General features: G+C 41.6%; 1 protein-coding gene across 4 annotated transcripts in view; it reads left to right on the plus strand.

Annotated features, from left to right (window-relative positions):
- LOC149462174 (uncharacterized) overlaps window positions 1-14986 on the plus strand; it is a 72101-nt gene extending 57115 nt beyond the window's left edge. For 2 of the 4 annotated variants that reach the window (XM_089677260.1, XM_089677261.1), the window contains 7 exons: window positions 1621-1656; window positions 3242-3277; window positions 4814-4843; window positions 9198-9245; window positions 10672-10716; window positions 11963-12035; window positions 14812-14986. In XM_089677260.1, the coding sequence (XP_089533386.1) occupies window positions 1621-1656; window positions 3242-3277; window positions 4814-4843; window positions 9198-9245; window positions 10672-10716; window positions 11963-12022 (255 nt within the window). In that variant the 3' untranslated portion in view covers window positions 12023-12035; window positions 14812-14986. The remainder of the gene's footprint in view (window positions 1-1620; window positions 1657-3241; window positions 3278-4813; window positions 4844-9197; window positions 9246-10671; window positions 10717-11962; window positions 12036-14811) is intronic. The other 2 variants (XM_089677262.1, XM_089677263.1) reach the window with 2 other exon arrangements.
- The last annotated feature ends 10930 nt before the right edge of the window (window positions 14987-25916 follow it).

Below are 25916 nucleotides of genomic sequence, written 5' to 3' on the forward strand. Positions count from 1 at the left end.
TTATAAGAGTCTCTCAGGCAATTGCCATCTTTTATTTTATAATTTTTATCCTTTTCACCCTTACACTACTTTACTCCTGTGCGCCAGAGTTACTTGTTTTTTACTATATGTTTGCTATGCCATTTCTGTGCTGCCAGAGCTGAAGTTTGTTTCTTCGTATTATTGATACCTCATCACCATGGAGTTTATATTTCCTTTGTGAGTGTTTTCAATCCTTTGCTATTAAATACAGTGTTATTAAAACACTCAGATGGGCGCCTCCTGTCTTTTTTCATCTGTCCCTGCATACAGAGCTGGCTTGCTCCGAAGATGACTGGCGTCTTTTTGTGCTAAAAAGATTCCAGGCAGATTGCCTGAGTGACTCATAAGGACTTATTGTACACCAATGTATTTACATGCCCTGTTTTAAGTACTTGTATGCCAATATTGCCATTATCATCTTTTACTTTATAATTTTTATCCTTTTCACTTGTTTTTTAGTGATTTTTATGCCTCAATAACATTGGTGTTCAGTGTTATATGTGCCCTTATAACATAAAGATACACATACTCTATATGTGACGTTGAACATGTACTGGATGTAATTTATGGTATATTACATATTCCTTTCATTGGTGGTTAGTAGGAGATTTTTTTTTATTAATTTACTTTATTAATTTGGCATATGAATGCTGTATAACAACAAGCACTGAAGAAGGTACAGACAGTAATGATAATAGCAACACATACATAACATAAAATGCAACACCCATCAGAGGGAGTGTTTACTTGCCTGTAAAAAGCTGCACTGCTTCCTCCGGCCTCCTGGCTCTCTGTGAGATGATATTAAACCAGCAGTATAAAGGCAGTGTTGGGAGCAGGCTGCTGGTATATTTATTTCAGGTACTTATATAGCGCCTTCAATTATGCAGCGCTTTACATATATATTGTACATTCACATCAGTCCCTAACCCTCAAGGGGTGTACAATCTAAGGTCCCCAAGTCATATCCATACATACACATACTAGGGTCAATTTAGACAGGAGCCAATTAATCTACCAGCATGTCTTTGGAGTGTGGGAGGAAACCAGAGTACCCGGCGGAAACCCACGCAGGCACAGGGAGAACATGCAAACTCCAGGCAGGTGGTGCCATGGCTAGGATTTGAACCAACAACACTAGTACTGCCAGGCGGAAGTGCTAACCACTTAGCCATTATGCTGCCATATAGAAGCTGTGTTGACTAAAATCTGCCATTATGACCCCGAGTATGAAATAGCCATACAAGTGACAATTTTTATTGTTGATTATACAGGGTAACAACTCAATACAATCAAATCTGAAATGCTACTTCTTTCTTGTCCTCATGAGTTTGCTTCAGTCACAAACACAGCCCTAAGTATCTCAGGAAATGCCTTTAATTAGTGGTCTGTTCAGGAAAGCTGATTAATATTCTGCAACCAATAGCAAATACCAAACAACTGAAAGAGATCAGTGTGAATCATGCATCTATTTATTATCTCTTTAATGGTCCGTTCTATCTTTTTGATTATGCTTCCTTTGAAAGCACTGTAAATCATTCAGTATTAATTAATTCTAATTCTCTGTACAACTAATAACATTTCTTGCTTTTTATGCAGAATAAAGAAAATATGAAGACGTTTATCACATTCCTGGTGAGACCGACACTATGACTAGTACTTTTTCAGCTTATGTTTAAGATTGCCGTTCTTAGTCTGTAGAGCAAAAAATAAAAAATGCACAGGCAATCAAATACCACCGAAAGAAAGCTCAATTTGTGGGAAGAAAAGGACGTCAAATTTCATTTGAGTGCAGTGACATAGCACAAAAAATGGCCTGGTCAGGAAGGGGGGGGGGGTAAATCCTCAGGAGGGCGAGTGGTTAAGCAAATAACCCCTAATGCATACAGTGCATTGGTCAGGATTATTTAGTGTATAGAGTGCAGTGGTCAGTATAATGTAAAATACTGACATAACATATACAATGCAGCAGAGTACAGGTATCAGTACTATGAAATGCACAACTTGCAGTGGTCAGCAGTAATTTTTCCTTTACATTGGTGATCAGTGGTGTGTTCCCTCAAAAAGCTTGGTGGTCAGTGATGTACACACCCTTACATGTTTCTGGCAAAAAATTTAAATGTTGATGGCATTTGTACCCCCATAATATTGGTGTTTAGTGGTTTTTATGGACAGAAGAAAAAAGACAGGAGGCGCCCGTCTGAGTGTAGTAATAACACTGTATTTAATAGCAAAGGAATAAAAACACTCACAAAGGAAGTAAAAAAATCCATGGTGATGAGGTATCGATAATTCGAAGAAACAAACTTCAGCTCTGGCAGCACAGAAATGGCATAGCAAACATATAGTGAAAAACAAGTAACTCTGGCGCACAGGAGCAAAGTAGTGTAAGGGTGAAAAGGATAAAAATTATAAAGTAAAAGATGATAATGGCAATATTGGCATACAAGTACTTAAAACAGGGTATGTAACTGCATTGGTGTACAATAAGTCCTTATAAGAGTCTCTCAGGCAATTGCCATCTTTTATTTTATAATTTATAATTGTACATTCACATCAGTCCCTAACCCTCAAGGGGTATACAATCTAAGGTCCCCAAGTCACATCCATACATACACATACTAGGGTCAATTTAGACAGGAGCCAATTAATCTACCAGCATTTCTTTGGAGTGTGGGAGGAAACCGGAGTACCTGGCGGAAACCCATGCAGGCACAGGGAGAACATGCAAACTCCAGGCAGGTGGTGCCATGGCTCGGATTTGAACCAACAACGCTAGTACTGCCAGGCGGAATTGCTAACCACTTATAGAAGCTGTGTTGACTAAAATCTGCCATTATGACCCCGAGTATGAAATAGCCATACAAGTGACAATTTTTATTGTTGATTATACAGGGTAACAACTCAATACAATCAAATCTGAAATGCTACTTCTTTCTTGTCCTCATGAGTTTGCTTCAGTCACAAACACAGCCCTAAGTATCTCAGGAAATGCCTTTAATTAGTGGTCTGTTCAGGAAAGCTGATCAATATCCTGCAACCAATAGCAAATACCAAACAACTGAAAGAGATCAGTGTGAATCATGCATCTATTTATTATCTCTTTAATGGTCAGTTCTATCTTTTTGATTATGCTTCCTTTGAAAGCGCTGTAAATCATTCAGTATTAATTAATTCTAATTCTCTGTACAACTAATAACATTTCTTGCTTTTTATGCAGGATAAAGAAACTGTGGGCAAGATTCTCAATCTCATGGTGAGACCGACACTGTGACTAGTACTTTTTCAGCTTATGTTTAATACTGCCGTTCTGAGTCTGTGAATCGGTTTGTCAGATGTGCAAAATAATATGTGTGCTTATTCTTACAATTTGTTTTCAGCTGTTGTTGCAGAGTGAGACCCTTGCTCTCTTTGTGTCTCTGGATAAGCTGTGCAGAGGTGTGATATGCCCTCCTACTTATTCAGGCCTATAGCACTGCAAGCACAAAGCTCATGCTCACCGGTGATTGGAGAGTGCTGGATCTGACTCAGGAAGAGGTGTGTCTGACCTCACTACTTCCACACAGAGATCAAGGGTCCCACGCTGTAGAATGCTGGCAGGAGACAGACTTTGCTACTCAGGCTGTGACTACTGTAAAACATAGAAAGAAAGAAAACTCAAAGACTTTGTACACCCTTTGCTTTGATACATGTGGAATCTATTTAACCAATTTAAAATGAAAGTTCAGTTGGGTTTTAGCATGTCTGATCTGGAGGCATAGGAAAAAAAGCTGATGCTGTCTGTGTGTGTGTCACTGACAGTCTGTCACAGTGGGGTTGATTTACTAAAACTGGAAAGTGCAAAATCTGGTCCAGCTCTGCGTAGAAACCATTTTCCAGGTTTTATTGCCAAAGCTTAATTGAAAGCTGAAGTTCGAAGCCAGTTGGCTACCATGAAAAGCTGCACCAGATTGTCTTCTCCAGTTTTAGTAAATCAACCCCACAGGGTGTTTGAGATGCAGGAAACCAGTACTCCATGTTCATTCAATTAGCTTCTGTACTAAGATTCATGACCTGGAAGTGATGTCTGAAATTACTTTTGGGTAGTTAGCCTGGATCACATCAGAGATTTCCATCACATAAGAGTAACCCCTTCACATTAGAGTCAGCCTCCAACGCATTAGCATGCTCCCCCCTATCAGAGTCATTCCCCTCTTCACAACAGAGTCCTCCTTCACAAAGAGAGTCCTACCTGCAAAGCTTTACTGCGACTGTAGGATCATGGAAGAGTAAGGGGAGCAGAGTAGGTCTAGACAGAAGCAGCACTTCTGTTCTGAATGCCCCTCCCCCCCATATCAATGTCATTCATTTCCATTGTGCGAGTGGGCTGGCTGCCAGAACCATAGTGGTGTATGGGCCACAATGCCCCCTGGCCCCTCCGCTTCCTGATACTGATCTCAGGTCCTGGGGGAGCATGGCTGAAATCTGGGGGCCCTGATCTTTCTGCATTCATACAAATATAAGTGTGTCAAGTTCTGCAAGGCAACATTTGGAGACTATGCATGCAAAGATTTTCACTCTGATGCCCACTAGAACTTCATGAACCATTGGACCCCCTTTCCACTAGTTCCCATCTACCGCTTATGTAGCCAATACCTATAACTGTACACTAAATTTATAGATTTAATTATTGGTAAACATGAGGAAATGGCAGTAGCTATTTGTTGTATACAGAAGTTTGTTTTGTATATTCCTTATTGTGATCTGTAATTAAGAAGAATTTCTATTAACTGAAGTATTTATTTCTTTCAAGGCTAAATGTTTTCCACCTGGTACAGATTTGGTATGTTTTTTTTTTTTTATAGCTAAACAACTTACTAAAAAAATTTTAAACATATTATTTTATTCCACAATTGCCAAATATAAGTATATCATACAGTGTATAGTTATTCTTTTTAAGAGACTGTATCATGAAGCTGCTTCAGAGAAATACCTTTTTAAAAATGAAGTATGGCTTAAGGCAGGAGTAGGCAACCTTACAAAAAATAGCCACTACCTCAGTCTATAACTGGCCTTCACAGCAAGGAGCATATGGAAGGGTGACGCATGTCAAACAACAAAAAAGAAAAAATTCCCAGCTCATCTTACCAACCAGCTTGCAAACAAACCGAATGAGCCTGTCTAACAGTATGCACTAAAAAGAGGGGTTTAGTTAGCACACATTTGCAAAGCTGCAGAGCTTTTTCACGGCACCCTGATATTCTGCAGTTCCTAACTCTACAAATTTTGAGAGCCCCCATAGTAGAGGCACCTGTATTTAATGGATAGACCAAGGGCAGGTGAACCTAAGGGAGCCCACTCCTCCTTTAAGGTACAGGAGCGCACTGGACACCCGGCATATAGCACAATTGCGGCCAAGGTGGCCAGTGTGCCCCCTCACCAACAAGTAGGCAACCTTTCAGAGGTTGGGAGCTACCTGGACAACATGGAGGAGAGTAGTGTCCTCTGCCCCCCTTCACATCACCCTCCCCTTCCACAGTAGTGTCTTCTGCCCCCATCACATCACACCGTATAGTAGTATCCTCTGCCTCCCCCCCCCCATAGCAGTGACCTCTACCCCCCTTCTTATCACGCCCCTAGTAGTGTCCTCTGCCCCCCATAGCAATGTCCTCTCTCCCCTCCCCTTACAGTAGTGTTGTGTACCGCTCCACCGTAGTGTCCTCTACTCCCCCATAGCAGTGTCTTCTGCCCCTCTGCCCCCTGAAATCATTGTCCTCCTCTTCCCAATTCCCCAACACAATGTCCTCTGTCCATTTCTCATCACCCCCCACTGTAGTACTGTAGTGTCCTCTGAACCTCCTTCAGTCTCCTCTGCCCCCCCCCCCAACAGTGTATCCTCTGCCCCCCCTCCAACAGTGTTTACTTCACATCATCCTTCCCCCCCTCACTGCAGACACAGCACTCTGTGGGTAGCACTTCCTACCTGCCAGTGTGTGTACAGCAGAGCGGAGACCAGGAGACAGCATAGTGCTGGATGGAAGGCAGGAGCGGGTGTTAACATTTCATAAGAACAAGCTGGTGATTGGTTGCTAGGACTGCCTAGCATCCAGTTGCTGAGGCACCTCCCACCCCTGCCCTTTGACCAGCATTGTGATTCCACCCACTCACTGCTCTGCAGAGAACATGAGAGTGGTGGAGGCTGGGGGAGGCAGGGTCATGGTCACGATCCCTGTAGTTGACGATTGATGGCTCCCAACCCCCCATTTAACCATTTGTGGCCATTCTCCTCTTCTGTGTAACAGGGGGGCACTTACTTGTGCTCTACTGTGACCCAGAGTTAGCAGACAGCAGGCTAATGCACACTGTCTGCTGATGTCACAGAGCCGCTCCAGGCTCTGGAAAGATCCTGGCCATACTGTTAGGTTATGTGTGATCAGCAGCCTGGTGCTCCAGTGAGCACTGGAGGGGCTGTGTAGAGAGCAGTGACTGAAAGTCGCTTCTGTGCACTCTAAGCAGACCAAGAATTCTCAGTTCATGGGCATAGAACTGGCTGATGCTGCAGCATGGAGGGGAGTATGGATGGACTTTCCCTAATGCAATAGACTTCTCACTGGTCCAGCCGGTGCTGGAACAACCCCATATTAAAATGTAAGTGGTCATTTAGTGATCCTATCACTAGCACATTATCGCCAGCACAGAATTGCTCCTCTGACATTGCCCCTATAAAGCAAAGCAAGCAAAGAAAAAGACAAATATCTGGGTTGATTTACTAAAGGCATGTAGATTATTCACTCTACGGTTCTCCTTCATCCAGTCATGTGCAAGCAATAATGCTGTTTTTTTTTTCATTTCCTTGTATATGATTGGATATTCTTTGCAAGTAAAATTGCATCACGTTTACTAAGCTTCCCTTGCAAAGTGAACCACTTATTTGTCTTTAGTAAATCAACCTTGTAGGCAGGTTGATTGTTGCCTCCACTGTAGGTGGCGCTCATACTGAGTGGCACCTCAACCTGGAGAGGAAGCCCAAGAGAAATAACGATTCTCTATGGTTTGTGGGGTTAATGGAGCAGCATTTCAGTTGGCTACACTGCAACCACATGACCCTCGGTACCCATCTTAGGTCATCGGGGTCTATTTAAGCGCCTGCCCCTGGTTTTGGCATGCTTCTGGTGTGTGGCTAGTGTAGAGAGAGAGACCCCGCTTGTTACAAAAAGTAACTTCATTAGGATATGGACATGTTTTAGATAACTGCAGTACCACATTTAAACAGCAGAGGGAGAAGTTATAAATCAAACTATGAAACTGACCAATCTGTCTAATAATTTGTCTCTTTACTGCTTTGGAGTAACCAAATCTTAACCAGGGGCGGACTGACAACTCATGGGGCCCCCGGGCAATAGGGGGATCATGGGGCCCCTGTGTCCTTGCCCAAACTCAAAAAAGCCTATGAAAAAAAAAAAAAGTGTACCAGGGGCATCTCATGGGGCCCCCTACTGACCCCGGGCCCTCGGGCAGTGCCTGAGTTTCCAAATGGTCAGTCTGCCCCTGTTCTTAACATAAACATTTTGTATTAGGAGTGGCAGATTTAGTTCTTTGTAGCTACTAAATAACCTAAAGAAGGATTGCATGCATTATAAATGCACTCCCCACAGCTTCACATAAACCCTTCCATGGCCAGGGGTCAACTATACCTAGATGCCCAGACCAAATCTAGCAACATCAGCATGCATTAGTTAACTTGGCAATAAATCTATAACTAAAATCACTGAACCCAGCAGTACAAAGTAAGAAAAAAAAAAAAAAAAAGTCACACAGGTGGTTGTTGAGGGATTTCAAGCAGAGATCAGTCTGCAACCTTTCCCCCTCCTTTCTAAATTGTGGTAATAGATATTCCTGTAGGTAAAGGCAGTCAAAATACAATAGGCACAGTGGGGGATTCATCCATCCACACTGTATGGTGTAGATAGCAGAATCTGTTATTTTTCAGGCTGAACAAAAAAAAAAATCAGTTTATTGACAGCTCAGAGAACACATCCAGGTTCATTTTCACTTTTAATGGTTCACTGGGCTAAGCTGACCCAAATGAACTATTTCCATTACATAACGATGCAGCCGCTGTCTGCTGTAGTGGGCGGTATTAATATTAGCTACATACAGTAAGCGACATAGCATTACGGGTGAATTAAAGAGAGTCGGATTGAGTACTACTCTGCCATTCAGGAGAAGCCTTGTCTTTTTATCAGTAAATACAAGGCTTTCTGATTGGTTGAGGTGAAAATAGTGACATTATCCTCCCGCCAACCCGACAAGGGTACTAATCCTTACCCACTCTTTTCAAAACTAAAAAACAAATATTCCAAAAACTTTATAGCTAAACTTTTGCAATCAGGTCCCATTCACACCAAAATGCACTGCAGCTGTGATCTGCAGCGGGTATCAGTGTTAACTTAACAACATCCCACATGCAGGTCGCAAACACAGTGCACTTGTCTGCATAAGATCGCAGCTGATGAGCACCGTAGAGAGGCAGCTGCATAGATGGAGTAAGTCTGCCTGAGCCAGGAATAAGGGAAGTATTATACCTTATCCCTGCACCCTTAGACTACACAAGCATTTAACCCATGCAGTGCAGAAGGTAGGTCCACTGCAAGGATAAAATTTGTTTACCCACAGTTCAGCTTTTACTGACTTTCCATAATTTAACAGACAGTTGGCAACTCTGGGGTGGACATTGGCCCTTTAGGAGCCCAGAGGCCTGGACTGGCCACCCCTATATGGATCGCTCAATGGCACTCTGTAGTTTTAGGCCTTACAAATTTCCTAGATCCTAGACACTGTGCCTACAAAGTACCTCATTAAAAGTCAGCTCTGCCTCAGCTTATCACAACTTTCATTTGCAAAGACTGTTAAAGTATTCATCTGAAGGTAAATTTGTCTGAAAGTAAAAACAAATAATCACATCATTTCATGGAGGCAAAAGCTTTATGTGACCACTTATGAGTCTTTTCCACAAAGTTCTCAGGCATGCAATTTTAGTAATATATATATATATATATATATATATGAAAGGGGTGATTTAACTTGAACACAAAAAGCAAAAACATTTTTGAGGAACATGCTATAATGTAAAAATGTAAATAATGCAATTTGAATTTACAATCGGATTTTGAAAATAATGTGTTTATTTTTTTTAGACTGGCCTGCCTGTTATAGTTACAACAGTCATGATCAATACAATTATGGTATGATATTACTAAAACATAATTTTTCTGTAGTATCTCTTTTTCCTGCTTTTAACTAAAGATGGATATATACTAGTAGATTTTCAAACAAAAAGGTTTATAAACATTTGAACGGAAATTCTCAGTACATTCCATAGCGTGACAAATGTCATTCAAAAGTAGTTGAAAATATAGTTTACTTTTAACATTCGATTTTGGAACAACTAGATTTTACTGAACGAAATCTGCAAGCACTGTTTCAAATTTGTTTGTGTGAGAATTTTATCATCACTGCAGTCGACAACACACATCAATTTGAACCCACTAATGATTAGAAAATCAAACATTCCTAAAACAGCAAATTTCAAACAAGATTCTACTAGTGTATAGCCAGCTGAAGTCTTTAGGTTTCCTAAAATTAGTATTGCTTTGATAATATTAGTTGTCCAGCACCAAACAATAATATTAATACAAATGGTCAACGAGGATCATACAATTGTATAGTTCTCTAGGGCAGCACAGTGGCTAAATGGTTAGCACTTCTGCCTGGCAGTACTAGAGTCATTGGTTTGAATCCCAGCCACAGCACCTCCTGCCTGGAGTTTGCATGTTCTCCCTGTGCCTGTGTGGGTTTCCTCCGGGTACTCCAGTTTCCTCCCACACTCCAAAGACATGTTGGTAGGTGAATTGGCTCCTGTCTAAATTGGCCCTAGTATATGTACGACTGTGAGTTAGGAACCTTAGACTGTACACACCCCTTGAGGGTTAGGTACTGATGTGAATGTACATTATATATGTAAAGTGCTGCGTACATTGATGGCACTATATAAGTACCTGAAATAAATAATTCTCTATATACAGTAAAATGGTTAAACCGGCCTGCAGAAATTGACAAGCTCTGCCTATGTGTTGCTTGATACCGGAAAATGCTGGAAAAAAAAGCAAAGTACCTATATTATGACCAAACCACTCATTCAGTCATTGTGTTTACCCACCCAGCACTGAGAATGAACAAGGAGGAAGATGTCTATGTTTAATTATGTGGTGGCTGCCTATTCACCTCTGCTGCCCAGATCAGTTTGTGGAAGTTTCCAGATACCAACCTAAACTAGTGACACCTCCAGTGTTACAAACTGTTGAAGTTCCAGTTTCAAATGCTTTCTGTTCTGCTGACAGCAGTTGTCTTCAATGGCTGCACAAGCAAAAACAAAAAAAGTTTCTCAGAGTAGGGGGAAGAAAGGTATCCCTGTAAGCTTTGTATTACTATCTGTCTCTACTGAAGTTTGACAGTGGGACGGGAAGTAAGCGGAAATCTCTGTAATAGTATAAGCCTACAATAAAACCTGGACTTGGACTTTATGGTGTGTCAAATGCAGTATATAATATCTATTTGTATATGTATGCATGTATAATATATATTTACTATTAACGTATTTCTCTTTCACAGGTGAAGGAAACATGTATATCTGTACAGAAGCTTAATTGTGTAGCGGTAAGAAGTTACATTTGTCATGTTTCATTTTTATTTCTTTAAAAAAATATGCATTTTTCTTTGGTGGGGATGCATACCAGTAAGATCTTGAAAAAGCATAAAATACTTTAAAGTCTTGTAGTAGTAGTACAGGGAATTTATACCATTTGCTTTCTGCAACTACTTCACTTTTACTGTTTCTGACCGTTTTTTGGCAATGAAGACTTCACAGCAACAAAAAAATGAATAATTAATTCCTTGTCCCATGTGATATTCTCTTAGAAGCACCATGGTCAGACACGTAGATTTTGTGAAGAGTGGGTATAGTACACCGCTAACTAATTGGAAAGAGGCACCTCTACCATCTCAGACGTTCAGAAAGTCCTGGATGGGGCTAATTTACTTTATAATTGCATTGTTGCAGTAGGGCAACCAAAAAAAGGAGAGAGTCTTCCAAAATTTGGATGGCCAGGAACAGGCCAGTGAAAGCTGTTAAATCAGCTTCAGGATCAGAATCAAGATCAGGAGTCGTGTAATGGTTAAGAGTGGTGTGGCAAAGGAGGAGAAGCAGTGGAGATCCAGGTATGGAAGCAAATAGTTTAGAGGACCAGTGGAACACTCATATCCTCTGGACACACATTATTTAGTAAAATAACTAGTGTTCATAGGTGGCCTGGTACATCACAGGTATGCTTCACACAGAGGGCCTGGACTAGTAGCCTATGTTGTCTATATAATAAAAAATGACAACGTCTTTGGTTATGGTAATGGCAATTAAATATAGAATACAAAAGAAAAAAAGACAGGCGTAAAACACACATCCAGTGCTAGGGAATATAAAGTCAAACAGTGAATTAGCAAACAATGAAGACATCATAAAACACCAATTCCGATTATGATGTGTTACTTATGCCCACGTGCAACAGTCATAGCAAAGTCTGGATGCAACTTGACTGATCTATAGAATTTCACATATGAAAAGCCCAGGGTCAGAGCTTGCAAATCATTCTATATATATTGCCAGAGATGGATGCATCAGAGATGGCCACTAGAGGGAGATGTGCCAACAGGGAGCTTCCTTGCTGCTCAGCGGTGCTACCCGCTCCCTACTGTCTGTGCTGTGGATGTGCCCTCAGACAGTGGAAGGTTTGGTCTGCAACAATTCTATCTTGGACATTTCACCACGTTTAGTGTTGATTTTAGAGAACAGGATTTCTATTTGTTTTTTGTCTGTAGTTTAATACAGATCTGCTTTCTTTTCCTCAAGCAGAGTGAGACCAACAAGATTGCAAGTTCCATAATAAAAGGAATTTCTAAAATCTCGTAAAGAAAACTCTAAGGTAAGTTCCACCTTAAGGTGTGAAATATATACAATGAGCCTAGCTTTGAAATCAGACTATTTTACTTCATTATTAGCTACTGGAAGAAACAGTACATGAATATAATATTTTTACAATTGCCTTTTTTTATTTTATAACCAAGTACAACCAAACCAAATGTTTTATTAATTCCAAGAATGTAAATTTGTATGGAGAACAAATTGACAGAAAAAAATATTGTATTTAAAAGCAGCACTGAAATATAAACTTAAGTGAAAAACTCACCTGTTATGATAATTTTCAGTGAACACCCAGGCTATGGAGTTTACTATCTGTACCTTCCAGCCCAGGCAATTTAACAAGTAGTGGAGATCAACACATCAAAGATGCCATGAAAAGACAATTTTTTTCAACAGATATCATACAGGTTTCAGACTATTAGATCCTCTGCTTATGTCTTGAAACATTTACTCTATCGGTGCTCTTAGTATGTCTGTTCGAATAATTTTCCTTTTTTTAGGGGAATTATTTGATGTGTTGACCTCCACATCATGGTAGATAAAAACATCTAGATGGAACAGAGAATGATTGCAACCTGAAAACAAAGAAACGTTTATGATAAAGACCTAATAAAGTGTCTGAAAATATCTGAGTTTTCCATTCTATACATAGGAATAAAATCAGGCATTACAAAAATCTGAGCTTTTGTTAGGGGGTACAACCTGGGAACCTGCCTAGGGGCCCCAAGTTTCTAAATGTTCTCATCCTTCAAATGAAGTATACTTTCATATGATTTCTAAAAAAGAAAAAAAAAATGGTTTGCATTTGAAGCCAGACTTAACGCTACGTTCACACCTATGCAGTTTGCGTTTGATCCATTTCTGCAGTGCTTTTTGTAGTTTTGCATATGCGTTTTTGCTGAGTTTTTTTATGCATTTTGCAGTTTTTTGTTCCAACTTGTTGCTGGGCAGATTAAAATGCAAAACGCATCAAAGACGCACTGTGCTTTTCTGCAGCATCTCCACTGAAGTCTATAGAACAAAAAATGCAACCTTTTGCATTTAAAAAAGTCCCTGACCCTTTCCAAAAAACACACCAGGTGAAAACTTAGAGATATGAACCTGTCCCATAGGAAATCATGTTACATGGACTGCTGTACATTTGTGCAAAATGCAAAAAAAAAATGCATAGGTGTGAACCTAGACTAAGTGCTTCTGAACTGCTTCATGCTTCCCTTTACCTTGCTTTATGCAGCTTCTGAATGCATCCACATTGATTTTTGAGGGGATATAAGCAGTTCAGATGACGTAGTAAAAGATATGTTCAATTTAGTAAAACAAGTGTGTATTGCTCCATATGACCCAGTTCAAACTTCAATCCTTCCAAACTGCCACCACGTTTGTCAGAAGCAAACACACACCCAAGTACACAAGCATTTAGTGTATAGAATTAAATGGATTATTCAAGAAAGGTCTGGGCTTGTACCTGTAGTTTCTTGAAATAGGGATGTGCAACTAAGAACGAGAGGGGGAATTGATAAAAAGTGTCTGAAACAAGTTGTATCTCAGCTGGTGCCCTTCCCCATAGCAACCTGCTTCTATATTTTATTTTTCCCATCCAACTTAGAAAATAAAAATGTAAAAGCTGATTGGCTGTGCTCCAGTTAAAACAATCTTTATCTCAGACAATTTTTTCATAATTAAATGATGTTTGTATTTTTTTTAATTTTAGAATTTACTTTTTTTAATAGATCATAAATGCAGAACAAAAGCAAAAAAAAAATGAATGTCTGTATAGACAAGCCCTAATGTTATCTACACATATGCAGTGGGGCCCACATGTGCCTGACCCTACTGTCCCTGTACCAAACAATGGCCACTCTGCTGATGCTCAAATGACAGCTGGAAGTTTTGTGGTCCTGCTCCCCGCTTCTGACTGACAACAGCCAATCAGAAGCTGCCAGAGGGACCATAACAATCCACTATCAAATCAGCAGTAGTAGCAGCGTATAGACTAGTATGCATCAGAAGAGCATTTAGCACTTTTTTCTCTATTAGCTGAGGACAGCCAATAGAAAAAAAAAATAAATCCAGCCTATAGGGGATACTATAGCAAATCATTTCAGCCTATGGAGAGAAGAGTGTCGTACATAACGCAGCTAGCAGTGTGTGAGGTGCAATGGGGTTGGATGACAAGCACACTGACATTTCTCTTTACTGTACTAAGTGTATAATTCAACACCCTGTACTATTCACTGTGTTTTAAGAGTCAGTAACAACTATTTCCAGCTCTGCCAGGGCTCCTATATGCCCCCCATTAGCACCTGATATAAAATGGCACCCACTGTCTTCTAAAATCACAAATCTGAATATTGTATTTATTTTATCACAATTCTTCTAAAGCAAGCCATAGATTATGTTATTTTATTCCCTGCAACCACGGGTCGTAGAAAAGAAAATTGCTTGTTTCCCCCATCAACACAGTGCTATCGTGTTCTGCAGGTGGGGAGCCTTCCCTGCCAGCAGAACACAATGATTATTGCTAGCAGCTATAGCCGCCGCCAGTAATCACATTAAAAAAATCTGATAGGCTGGTTGTACTGAAGTCAATCGATGGATCAACTTCAGTACAACCAGCCTGTCCATAGATTGATCAAATCTAAGCCAGTCCCTGCTGAACTAGCTGAGGATCGATCCATCTATGGCTGGCTTAACATTGGAAGAACTCGTTCCAAATAAAAAGGCTTAATAGCATATTTCATCTGTACAATACTGATATCACATTATTTTTTTTACAGGATCTCCACTGTTTGTGACATGAAAAGAGAATCCTTCACATGAATACAATCAAATACTGAAAATCCAATCAATACTCTCTTTAATTTTTTCCTAAATCAAGCCTCTCTAAAATTAATATTAGACAGCTGTCTGTACTTTCTCAAATGATTAATCAATAAATTCATTGCATATCAATCTATGTGTTAGTAATTTCTTATCATAGATTTCTTCAGTTATGCCTTGAAAAATGCAAATATATACAGTAGTCAATATTAACTCAGGCCTATTAATAATTAAATGTTCTTGCATGGCAAAACCACTTACTGTTATCTCACATATATATTCTTATTATTATAGCCAAATTTACCACCCTAACTCCTCCCACAGTTATTACACTACATAGACAGTAATATACTGAAACGTGCGGATTGTTCCCGATTGGTGTGCTATTACTTTGTGGAACGTTTCGCCGAATGGTTCACGAAATATCAGCGTTTTTGTGGTGAAATTGGTCCCATAGGAATGAATGGCGGAATGTTCAAAACTAGAGTGGGTAGAGTGGGACTGCCCAGTCCAACCTTTCCACAGTTAATCCAACCACACAACAGTTACACCAGTCACACAATAGTTACTCAAGCCACTCCACCCAGTTACTCCGCCCACTCCAGTTGTAGACTACTGGTGGAGGCAAGAACACTTCACACAATTTCCCCAGAAATTGTAGCTTTTCTAGTATTATATTTATTATTGCATTAGGCATACATATTATAGTAAGGGGACTAGTCATCACTGTTATCACACAACTGTCGCCAAAAAACACACACACTTTTCACATTGGATTGTATTAGAAAAACGTGAATCTTGGGTGAAAGTTGACAAATAGACCACTTAGAGTCACATGTTTCTTACATGAAAATGTCACCTGTAAATTCTCCTTCATCCTTCCCAAGTATTGTGTCAAGGCATTCAATTACAATTAACAATTAGAAAGTTGCTGAGGGGTCTCTGACACATGGTATATAAAAGCCCAGGCAAACGCTTTCACTACACAACTGCTTTCATTAAAAATTTGAAAATGTGTAAAAGTGATCTTTAAGTTAATTCCATGCAAAAAAACTGTCAAACATATTCCCATAATAGCTACAAATATATACCCACTTTGTGTAAATCAAAAACCTCTGCAAACCCAGATATTATGTAAAAGTAAGTGACATTACCACTGTGCTGCACGTTATTAGGTATTATTGGATGTTTATAATTTTTAACTTTACATTTTTTTATAACCTTTCTAGTTATTCAGATTCTTTATTTTGTGAATACTATTTATTATAGGATGCAGCCACAACGTGCATTGTGGATTTTCTAAATAGAGAACACAGCAGAAGCTGCTTCCAGGCTCTCTTTCAATTAAAATACCACACAGTGCTGTACAGAGCAGACAGAAAAAGGTGAAAGGAAAGGGAATTAGTCACTTCTCTCACTCATTTGTCTGTGTGTTAATAACCTGAGCTTGAGTTATTGAGCTCTTTAAAGTGCAACTTCACTTGAAAAGTGAACAGCTTTTTTGCATTTAGTAAATCTACCCCATATTCTCTATGTAGATTTGGATTTCACAAATGAATCCCAGAACTTGTGAACCCAGTCTCTAGACCCCAGTATGTTGCTGTTTCCTGAATCTGGTTAAGCCTTCACACTGAAAGTAAATATTTATAAATTACATTAAACTTATGCACATGTGAACTGCCAATTAAGAAGGTGCTATGTACTGGACAGTTGTAGCAACTTTTACAACCTCTAATAAAGCCAATAAATATATGTTGTGCTGTTATTGGGTTTAAATGCAGTAGACAGAAGTCTTTTCCACATCAAGTGTCAATGTACACGCTTAGATGAAGGGCATGCCACTGAATAATAGCGCATAGTAAACCTCAGGTCAGCCCCAATTCATGCACCTTCAGACCTCAGATCAGCCCCAATTTCCACAGCATCGTAATGGAGGAAAAGGGATTTTTCACATAGCAACGTCTGTAGCCACAGGCAGGCCTATATTACTCCAAAAACCTCCGCTACAAATAAATGAAAAACAAAAAACAGTTTTTCCTCTATGTTAAAGAATAATGTTACACATTATATGTTAAACCCATTTTTAGAGTGGAACATGTAACATGTTCCCATAGCCGCAGCCGGGCCCGCCCCCCCTGCCAGCCCTCCTCCCTCTGACAGATAGTAGGGGGAAACTTCTCCCCTTACTATCGAATTTGAAACTAGCGGGGCTGTGCGGGGCTCACAGTGTTCTGTGAATGAGTGCCTACAAGTCCCAACAGCCTTAGTGGCTGCCGACTTGTACTTTTCACTGAACTACCACGGCGCTGTAGTAATTCATTAAATTTTCCTGTCAGTATATCTGCTTGATTGGCAAGCAGATATTCTGACAGGTCTGCAGAAGACCTACATGGCATCAGCGATCTACTGATCGTTAGTGCAATGCTTTACAGGCTCCTTCGGACAAATATAATAAATGTACATTTTATTACCTGCAAAAAAATGTGCATTTATTATTTTTGGCTAAAAGGTGAACTTATCCTTTAACCTCCCTGGCGGTATGATTATTTCAGATTTTTGGTGCTGAAAGCGGTACCATTTTTTTGCATGGAAATATGTATTTTTTTTATTGTAGGCTGTAATTTTTAGGAAAAACTCACTGAAATCTGTCCGAACAAGAGTCTAGTAAACATCCCGGGTATGATAAAATTTGAAACACAAAATCATAAATTATAATTTAATAAATAATCATAAAAATAATATAAAAATAATAAAAAATTTAATTCAATAATATAATCAAACCAAAAACACTGAAATGTGAAATAGAGCGCCAAGTTCGCACATTGCTGAGCAAAGTCGCAAAATCGTTTTCAGTGTCTGATGACGAATTTCCCCCACGAATCATTATCACTCAATTCTGCAAGTGGTTCTGATTTACTATCGCTGTTCTCTAGCTGATCTAAACCGCTTTTGACCTAAAGGGACACTTTTTGGACGCCATGGAGATTTCTCAGTTTCCAGGCAGAAAGAACAGACAAAATGCAGGCAGGGCGCAGGACAAAGAACTAGGGACAAAATGTATGTGAAATTGGTTGAGACAGCAATGTTTTACTATGTAAAATGTAAAAAAAAAAAAAATGACATTTTTTAAAATTTTTAAATTTCCCGCCGGCGGCGGCGCCCGTACGTCCCGACGTCACAGGGACAGGACACAGAAGCCGGATGCCGGCATCGGCCGGAGGAGATGGCCAGGGACGCTGCAGGGGACACATCGTGGGAGCGCAGGGTAAGGTAAGTGAAGAATACATGCCGGAGCAGTGCCGCAGGGTAAGCCCGAGTGTAGCTCGGGGTTACCGCTTTTGGTACTGAAATGTTACCCCGAGCTACACTCGGGAATACCGCCAGGGAGGTTAAGGACCTTAGGGGTCAATGTCCCCAACTTAATTGAAACCCATTTCCTCAAAACCTGCACATAGGTGAAAAGGGACGCTCCTTTTCGTGTAAGGTGAAGCCGAGTACACCCAAAAGGAAATGAGATTGAGGGAGATAACGAGAGAGATAACTAGAAGGATTGGTTCAGAAGTTGTGTAATGTGTGGAGTATGTTTGTTAAGTAAGCTGTGCCTTTACCAAAGACTCCTCTTCCTGAGGATGCCCAGTGGGAGTGCAAAACACACTGGGTGGGGTTTCCGGTTGCGTAATTTCCGGTTCTTGGAGCACATTCTGGTTTTTGTCACTTCTGGGTCTCTGGAGTAAAACTAGACTTAATGTAATGCTTTCATCTGTCTGTTTTTAATAAAATATTGTGCAATGGTAGCTGCTTCGCTTTCTCTGCTGCTGAGGGGGAGGAACAAACAAGAATGGCATATACTGTGTTGAGAGAACACAGGTTAGGGAGAGAGAAAAGAAAAGCAGGAGAGGTAACAGAACATAATCTGCTACCAGGGAGACACAGAAGAGGTACATTTACATGGATAGTGTCCTATCTTGTCTCCCTGATGCAGCTGTACCCCCATAGGAGCCCGCAATATAGATACCCAGGGTTTTTTTCCTCTATAGTTGGCCTGCAGCCAGGCACACATTCACAGTCACTCTTTGGCTTAATGAACAGTCCAGGGGTATTCTCCTTTTGGGGTTTTTAATTCTTGGGTAGCTTGGATAGGAATTGTCACGGTCTGGGTCAGGTTCAGAGACCAGTTGCTATAGCAGTGTTAAGGCTGAAACCAGCAGGATAGGTACACAGGCAGGTCACCCTGGGAAATGACACAGGCTCAACTGAGGTGCGGGGTTTAAGCACCAACCAGTTTTCACCAGAGCTCCTAATGGTGGAGATGGATTTGGCTGCGTGTTAGTATCAGGTCACATATCTCAGGATCACCCCACCAGGGAATGAGCAAGCCAGAAACCAATAGCAGATCGAACAGGTTAGGGATCAAGCAGAAGCGGAGTCAGTCAACAAGCCAAGGGTCGGTCACAAACGGTAGTAGATGAGGATGAGGCAGAATCGTAGTCCAGGAACAAGCCAAAGGTCAGTAGCGAAGGTATAATCGGCAGCATGAGAGACAAGCGGGATATTGGCTGGAGAAGGCACAATAATCTGGCAATCAGGAAATGCAGAGACATGGCTTTTATCAGGAAGTTCATGGGAGAAGCAAGAGGTTCAAGGTTCAAGATAAACAAGGTCAAGGTAGGATCATCCAAATAATTGTCAAGAGAGCTGTCCAGCATTCCAGATGGCTCAGCAAGAAGAAACTTTGCCTCTCACTGCAGAAGGTCCAGGTTCAAACCCAGGCTCTGACAGGAATAGAGAACTGCATGGATACTCCAAAATGATGTAGAAACAGGACTCTCTTTCTTCTGTAGAACTATGAGCCAAGTCCTTGTAACTAAGCCTTGTAGTAGTAACTGGAGAAATCAGAGCAGAGTAACTCAGAACAGACCTAACAAACAGCCAATAAATTCACCTATTTGTAGCACCTAACTAGGGGGGTGCTACATTCAATCCCTGACAAAAATTGGCTGTGACCTGACTTTGACAGCTACTGCCTTAATGGTACTCAAAGACAGAATGTTCCACTAACAAGAAGGCAGCGGCAGCTCCAGGGGGATGCTTTGCTGGTGCTGGAAGTGTCAGTGGGGCTTACAATGCGTGATGCCTACTGTGCACTTGTGGGCATGTGTGCCCCATAAGTGGGCATGACCAGAAAGTGGGTGTGTCTACATGATCTATGGCTTGTAGTGTGACGTGTGACACTGTTCTCCCTTTGTATCAACCAAATAAAACCTGGGGGTTAACTGAATAGACTATGGGAATAAAATAGGCCCAGCTGGGGCCAAAATCCAGCTTGTGTCACAGCAAAATATTTAACTCCAGGCACCTCACAATTATTAGCCCACAGTAGGACCCAGCACTGTAACTGACCAGGCCATGGTTCAATACTTAAAGAGAAATTATAGGCAAAACTTTTTTTCATTTAGGATAGAGCAAGGGAGGGTTATAACCCCTGTCAAATTTTTTTTTTCATCATCTATGTCCCATTTTAGAGATTTGCCTTCACTTCCTATCTCATAGCCAAACAGGAAGTGGAAGTAAATCCTTGTAAATTAAGGGAATCCCTTGAGGACCCCCAGGTCCCCAGAACTATTGTCCCTATTGGAAAATTTCCCCTCTATTACTTTTCTGGGGACAACCCAAAATTTGGGATTTTCTTTACATAAAATGATAACTGTAACCAAAACAAACAGAGAGGGTGGATATACTTAATGGGGGCACACAACACAATGATAACCCCCCAGCACAGCGCAGTAATTAACCTCCAGCACTATACATAAATTAACCTGCAACATTGCACAATAATAAATCAGTTTCTAAGCATGCCTGCTTACATTGGTGGTCAGTGTTCATCTGCACAATGGTTGTTAGTGTGCCCCCTGTACAATGGCGGTCAGTATGCCCTCTGTACTCTGGTAGCCAGTGACCCTGCATACTGGTGGTCAGAGTGCCTCTATTTACTGGTGGTCAGTTCTCCTGTATACTGGTAGTCAGTCCCCCTGTATACTGGTGGTCAGGGCTTTTTTTTCTAAAAATAATAGGTACAGGAACTCATCCATGCCCTCTCCACAACCTCTCTGAGGGGGAAAGTATGCCACATCAAATTGCGGGTCTGGACAAACTGCACTAACAGTGGAAGGGCCTTAAATGGAATTTGTTAAATATCGTTAAGCCCTTGCTCTCTTGCTGTCTGCTTATGAATAACTGGCATCTTACCTCAGTCAAAGAGACATTCTCTTTGAAAAGGCTATTTGCTCCAAGGTGGCACATTCTCCCTCCGTTACTACTGTATTGACTTGACAGGCATCTTCTTCTAAGGTGTTTAAGGCTAGCCCAGAGATTAGCTTAGTGGGCACCTCATAGAGGCCTACTGTGCTCTTCAGCTCCTTTTCCCACTCCATCAATGAGATATTGGAGCCACTGAACTTTGGAACTAGTACTAAGGCTGCTCCCAAGGGTGCCATTGTGATCACTAGGCTCTCATCCGTGCCAGCAGATGTGCTAGGTATATCCTGACTATGCCAGATTGTGGGCGGGGCCAAGAAGTTTGTACCCAAGTTAGAGAACCACACATAGAACCCAGGAAAAGTTGAAAAGATATTATGTTGTTTAATTGTAGATTAAACAGATGACAAGGCAAACAGTGGTCTGCAATCACGAACACTAATATTAAGGCAATGGCAACCGTGGCAGAACACCTGAGGTAACAGTTCCAGACACTCTTGTATAACAACCTCAGTACACTGACAGTACAGGTGCAGTAATGCTGGTAGGGGAAGTCACAGCAATGTTAGTGGTATACAGTTACTCTTCAGTACCACACAATATCACACAGGCATAGCCAATTTTACCGGGTGGCAACTGCAAGAGCAGTGCGTTACTAGCAGAATGGCGACACAAGTGGCTCTTGAGGAAGCTGAACAGGTCCTGTGCAACAATTTCCGAAGATCTGCATAGTTTCCAACAGTCCCGAAATGCCTGGGACAATCCAGGAAATCTCACAGATGTCCCGGTGAGATCTTGTCCTGAGTAGAATCCCGAAAATTATGCTCTGTCATTGACAGCTGAGAGTTGCCGGTTCACTGTATGGCAAAACATGGTTGCAGCGCTAGGTAATCACAGACACCCTCCTACCTGCTCCACCTCCTGCCTGTGTTTGTAGATTGGTAAGTACCTCCTCCCCCAACAGCTAACCAGGTGGTGCTCTCTGGGAATCACTCTGAGTCTCTGACTGAGAACATCATTGAGAGGCAGAATCTGTGAGACTCGTAGATTGATTGGGCAGGTCTCGGGGAGGTGGTGCAGCCGGCCCTCCTTCAGCGGTGCACGTGAGGCTCAGGCAGCAACAGGTGAAGGAGGTAAGTTACTGCGGTGGCAGCAGGGCTGGCACTATTACAAGGCAGCTCAGGCAGCCGCCTTAGGGCACCAGGACTGGGGGGGGAGGTAAAATGCACCTTACCCTGAGCAGACAAACATCCTTGCACCAGCCCTGACAGCCAGCGATGACAGCAGAAGTGAGCAGTGTCAGCCTGTCCTATATGTACAGGTCCTCTATGAGGACTATGCTGGAATAAACTCACACATCGCCCGGGGAAGATGCTCTTACTTTCTGCACATCCCTCAGGTAGGTGTGTCTGAGCGCTGACAGGTGGGTATGGCCAATGGCAGAGAAGCCAACTCACAGTTTGGTGAGCCCAATGAGAGGTTCACATACACTTGCAATCTACACACTGACACAGGCACCGCTCTGTCTAAGAGCTGGGGACCATCTCCTGTCATTACGTGTGCAAGCACAGCACCTCCGCCATGGCATTGTGTGATGGTGGCCATGCACATTTCTATCAATAATCATTGATGGAATCAACTCTGATCCATCTCCATCGATCATCCAACTAATTCCCATCCATAATCGGAAGATTCAAATGTAAGTTATTGATCACATCTCTGTATCAACCATACAATCTCACAATCTGATTGATCAAAACTTAATTGGAGTCACAAAGCATCTTGGTCCTGTCGTTCGATACAACAAGCTCAATAATTTTCTGCTCAGTTTGATCCAATTTTGATCTAGATCGATCAGAAGGGAAGTCATGTCTATTCAATTGTATGCTATTCGAACATTCTAAATGAAGTACATCAATCTGATAATAAAATTGAAGCATCTATGACCCTTGTGAGAGGAAAAGGCGGGAAAAAGAGTTTCTAGTCCCCCCTTTCCCTCATGGTACTGTGGCAGTGTAGTATCAATGCTCCCCGGGCTGTTTGGGCGGGCTTTTTTGGCAGCAAAAGGTCACCTGACCTCTGTGAAGGTCATGTGACCTCCCCAGGGGTAACATTCTAGAAGGCTTTGGGGGGCCCTATAAAAGAAGGGTTCTGTCCTAGTCCGCTCAGTCGCCTCAGAAGGCACAAGCTGTGGTGCTCTCTCCCTCCCAGCCTGTCGCGGCCATTTATTGTATGGTGGTGTCACTTTTGTAAAGCAAAGGGGGACAAGCTATGCAACTTGAGTCGTAGTGGCTAAGTTGTAAGAATGAGTTCATATATTTTAAAAGTTGAATATGGAATTTAAAGTACAGAGTGTATTAACCACTTGCCTACTGGGCACTTATAAGTGCTGTTGCACTTTGAATGACAATTGCGTGGTCATGCAACACTGTAACCATATGAAATTTTTATATTTTGTATCTCACAAATAGAGCTTTCTTTTGGTGGTATTTACTCGCTGCTGGGTGTTTTATTTTTTGTGCTATAAACAAAAAAAAAGCAAAAAATGTGGAAAAAAAACGTTTTTCTTTGTTTCTATTATAAAATTTTGAAAACAGGTAATTTTTCTCCTTCACTGATGTGCGTTGATGAGGATGCTCTGATAGGCAGCACTGATGGGCACTGATAGGCAGCATTGATGGGCACTGATGAGGTGGCATGGATAGGCAGCACTGATGGGCACTAATAGGAGACACTGATAGGCGGCATTGATGATGCGGCACTGATGGGCAGCACTGATTGGCGGCACTGCAGGGCACAGGTAGGTGGCACTGCAGGGCACAGGTGGGTGGCACAGGTTGGCGGCACTGATGGGCACTGATCATCTGGGCACTGATCATCAGTGCCTTGAAGATCAGTGCCGATCACTTCTCTGACAATTGATGGTTAACGGCAGTACTTTACTCACGCTGTGACAGCGTGAGGAAAGTGCAGTCGATAACTGGCAACTGTACTTACCCGGAGATCTGCTGTGTCATTGGACACAGCTGATCACATGGTAAAAGGCCACTGTGATTGGCCGTTTACCACATCACATAATCAGCTGTGTCCGTAGGACCAGTGATCACCGGCGGTGCCGGGTGCACGCCGCTGGGGGCATGCAGGGGACGTGTTCTGACATGAAGTCCATGGATGTCATCCCAATACTAGACAACCACGCTGTAGCAGTCCTTCAGCTATAGCACAGTAAGGAACTGGTTAAATGGCTTTTAAAGGGCTGGGGCCAAAAACTTTTGTCCAACTTGTGTCTTGGTGTCTTATTTTATAATGCTTGATGCTGCCTGCTGTCCTATTACAATAGCACAGCTATGCTTTGTGTGTGCGATCTTACTTATTTTTTACACGAGATATACACATATGCCATATTCACACAAGCATTTACACATGCACATACATACATACACACATATGCACATATGTACAGGGCCAGCACCAGCATAAGGCTTCTTAGGCAGCTGTCTTAGGGTGCCAAGATGGTCGGGCGGGGGCACTAAAATGCACTTTCGCCTGTGTAGCTAAAAATCCTTGCACCGGCCCTGTGTGGCAGCCAGTAATACATGCAAGTGATTCACTGGAGCTGTGCAAATACCAGTCAGTAGTGAGCTCCAGAATTACAGGTTAATAATGCAAATATCTATATCTGGATTTCTTTGGTATTCAATCGCAGATGAATGTTTGGGGTGTTGGGTGATCCCTATAAACTGCCTTAGGCTTGTTTGACAATATTACTATGAAAGTGTCACCCTCCATCATTAACAAATCCGCAATCCACAAAATTCCTTTGAAACTGCACAATTTGCACAGCCATGCCTACATATGTTCGCCAATTACCATCTGAAAGGATAGAGCAACTTCTAGGCTAGAGGTGACATCTGGATGTCAATAAAATGTTGTCACCTATGTAGCCAGAGTTTGCCACCTTCTTGAAATCTAAAAGAAGGGCTCTAGCCATTTCGGCTTCGGGAATCAGCAGGTGACCAGGAATTGCTCCGATTTGTCTGCCAGCTCTGATTTATACCCACAGATCAGAGGAATCTATTTCATCTCTTATAAAAGCTAAAATATTAGTTTTAGAGAGATGAAAATACTGTCTTCTGATTGGACACATTGTAGGCTACATCTACATGTAAAAGTGTATTTGTAGCCTCTGTAGAATCCCAGAAAAATGCAGAAAACGGTTATATGGCGCCTGATTGCAACAGCTGAACAGTGATTGGTACTGTCGCCATCAGACTGATGTGCTGGTGTCGGAAATTCTATCCCTGGCTTGGTAATTCGAACCGTTCCTGGTCCAATTGACTTTGGGCACTTCAGAACGTCCTGTGGGCTGGTACAGGAACACCCACCAGATTTGATTGGCTAAGGGCTAATGTCCAGCCCACATCCATATTTCAATAAACTGAGGACCCTGAGATATGGACGGGGGGATTCGTACGGAGCCGGTTCTATTTGGCGAATTGAGGACTTTCTCTGACTTGCTCCAGTCGCAGGATAACTCTTGGTAAAAGTTTTTTTCTGTTTTTATTCCCTTTTATTTTATAGTGAGTAGCCAATTGTGTGTCTTTTTGTCTTTTCTGTATCATCTGTAAATTTTCTTTCTTTGTACATATTTTATACACTGCCCACTTCAGGGATATTAAATCATAAAATTAATAAGTGACTTCTAGGTACTTAAGCTCGAGCTCATATCTCCGGAGAGATTGTTGTATTGCAGTGTCTATATATGCTCGGTCAAGTTCATTGCCAATCTGTATGCCATTGCACTGTG

This window comes from Staurois parvus, unplaced genomic scaffold (genome assembly GCF_062004578.1).
Source record: "Staurois parvus isolate SC_StPar_1 unplaced genomic scaffold, SC_StPar_1.0 ptg000183l, whole genome shotgun sequence".
Taxonomy (NCBI): Eukaryota; Metazoa; Chordata; class Amphibia; order Anura; family Ranidae; genus Staurois; species Staurois parvus.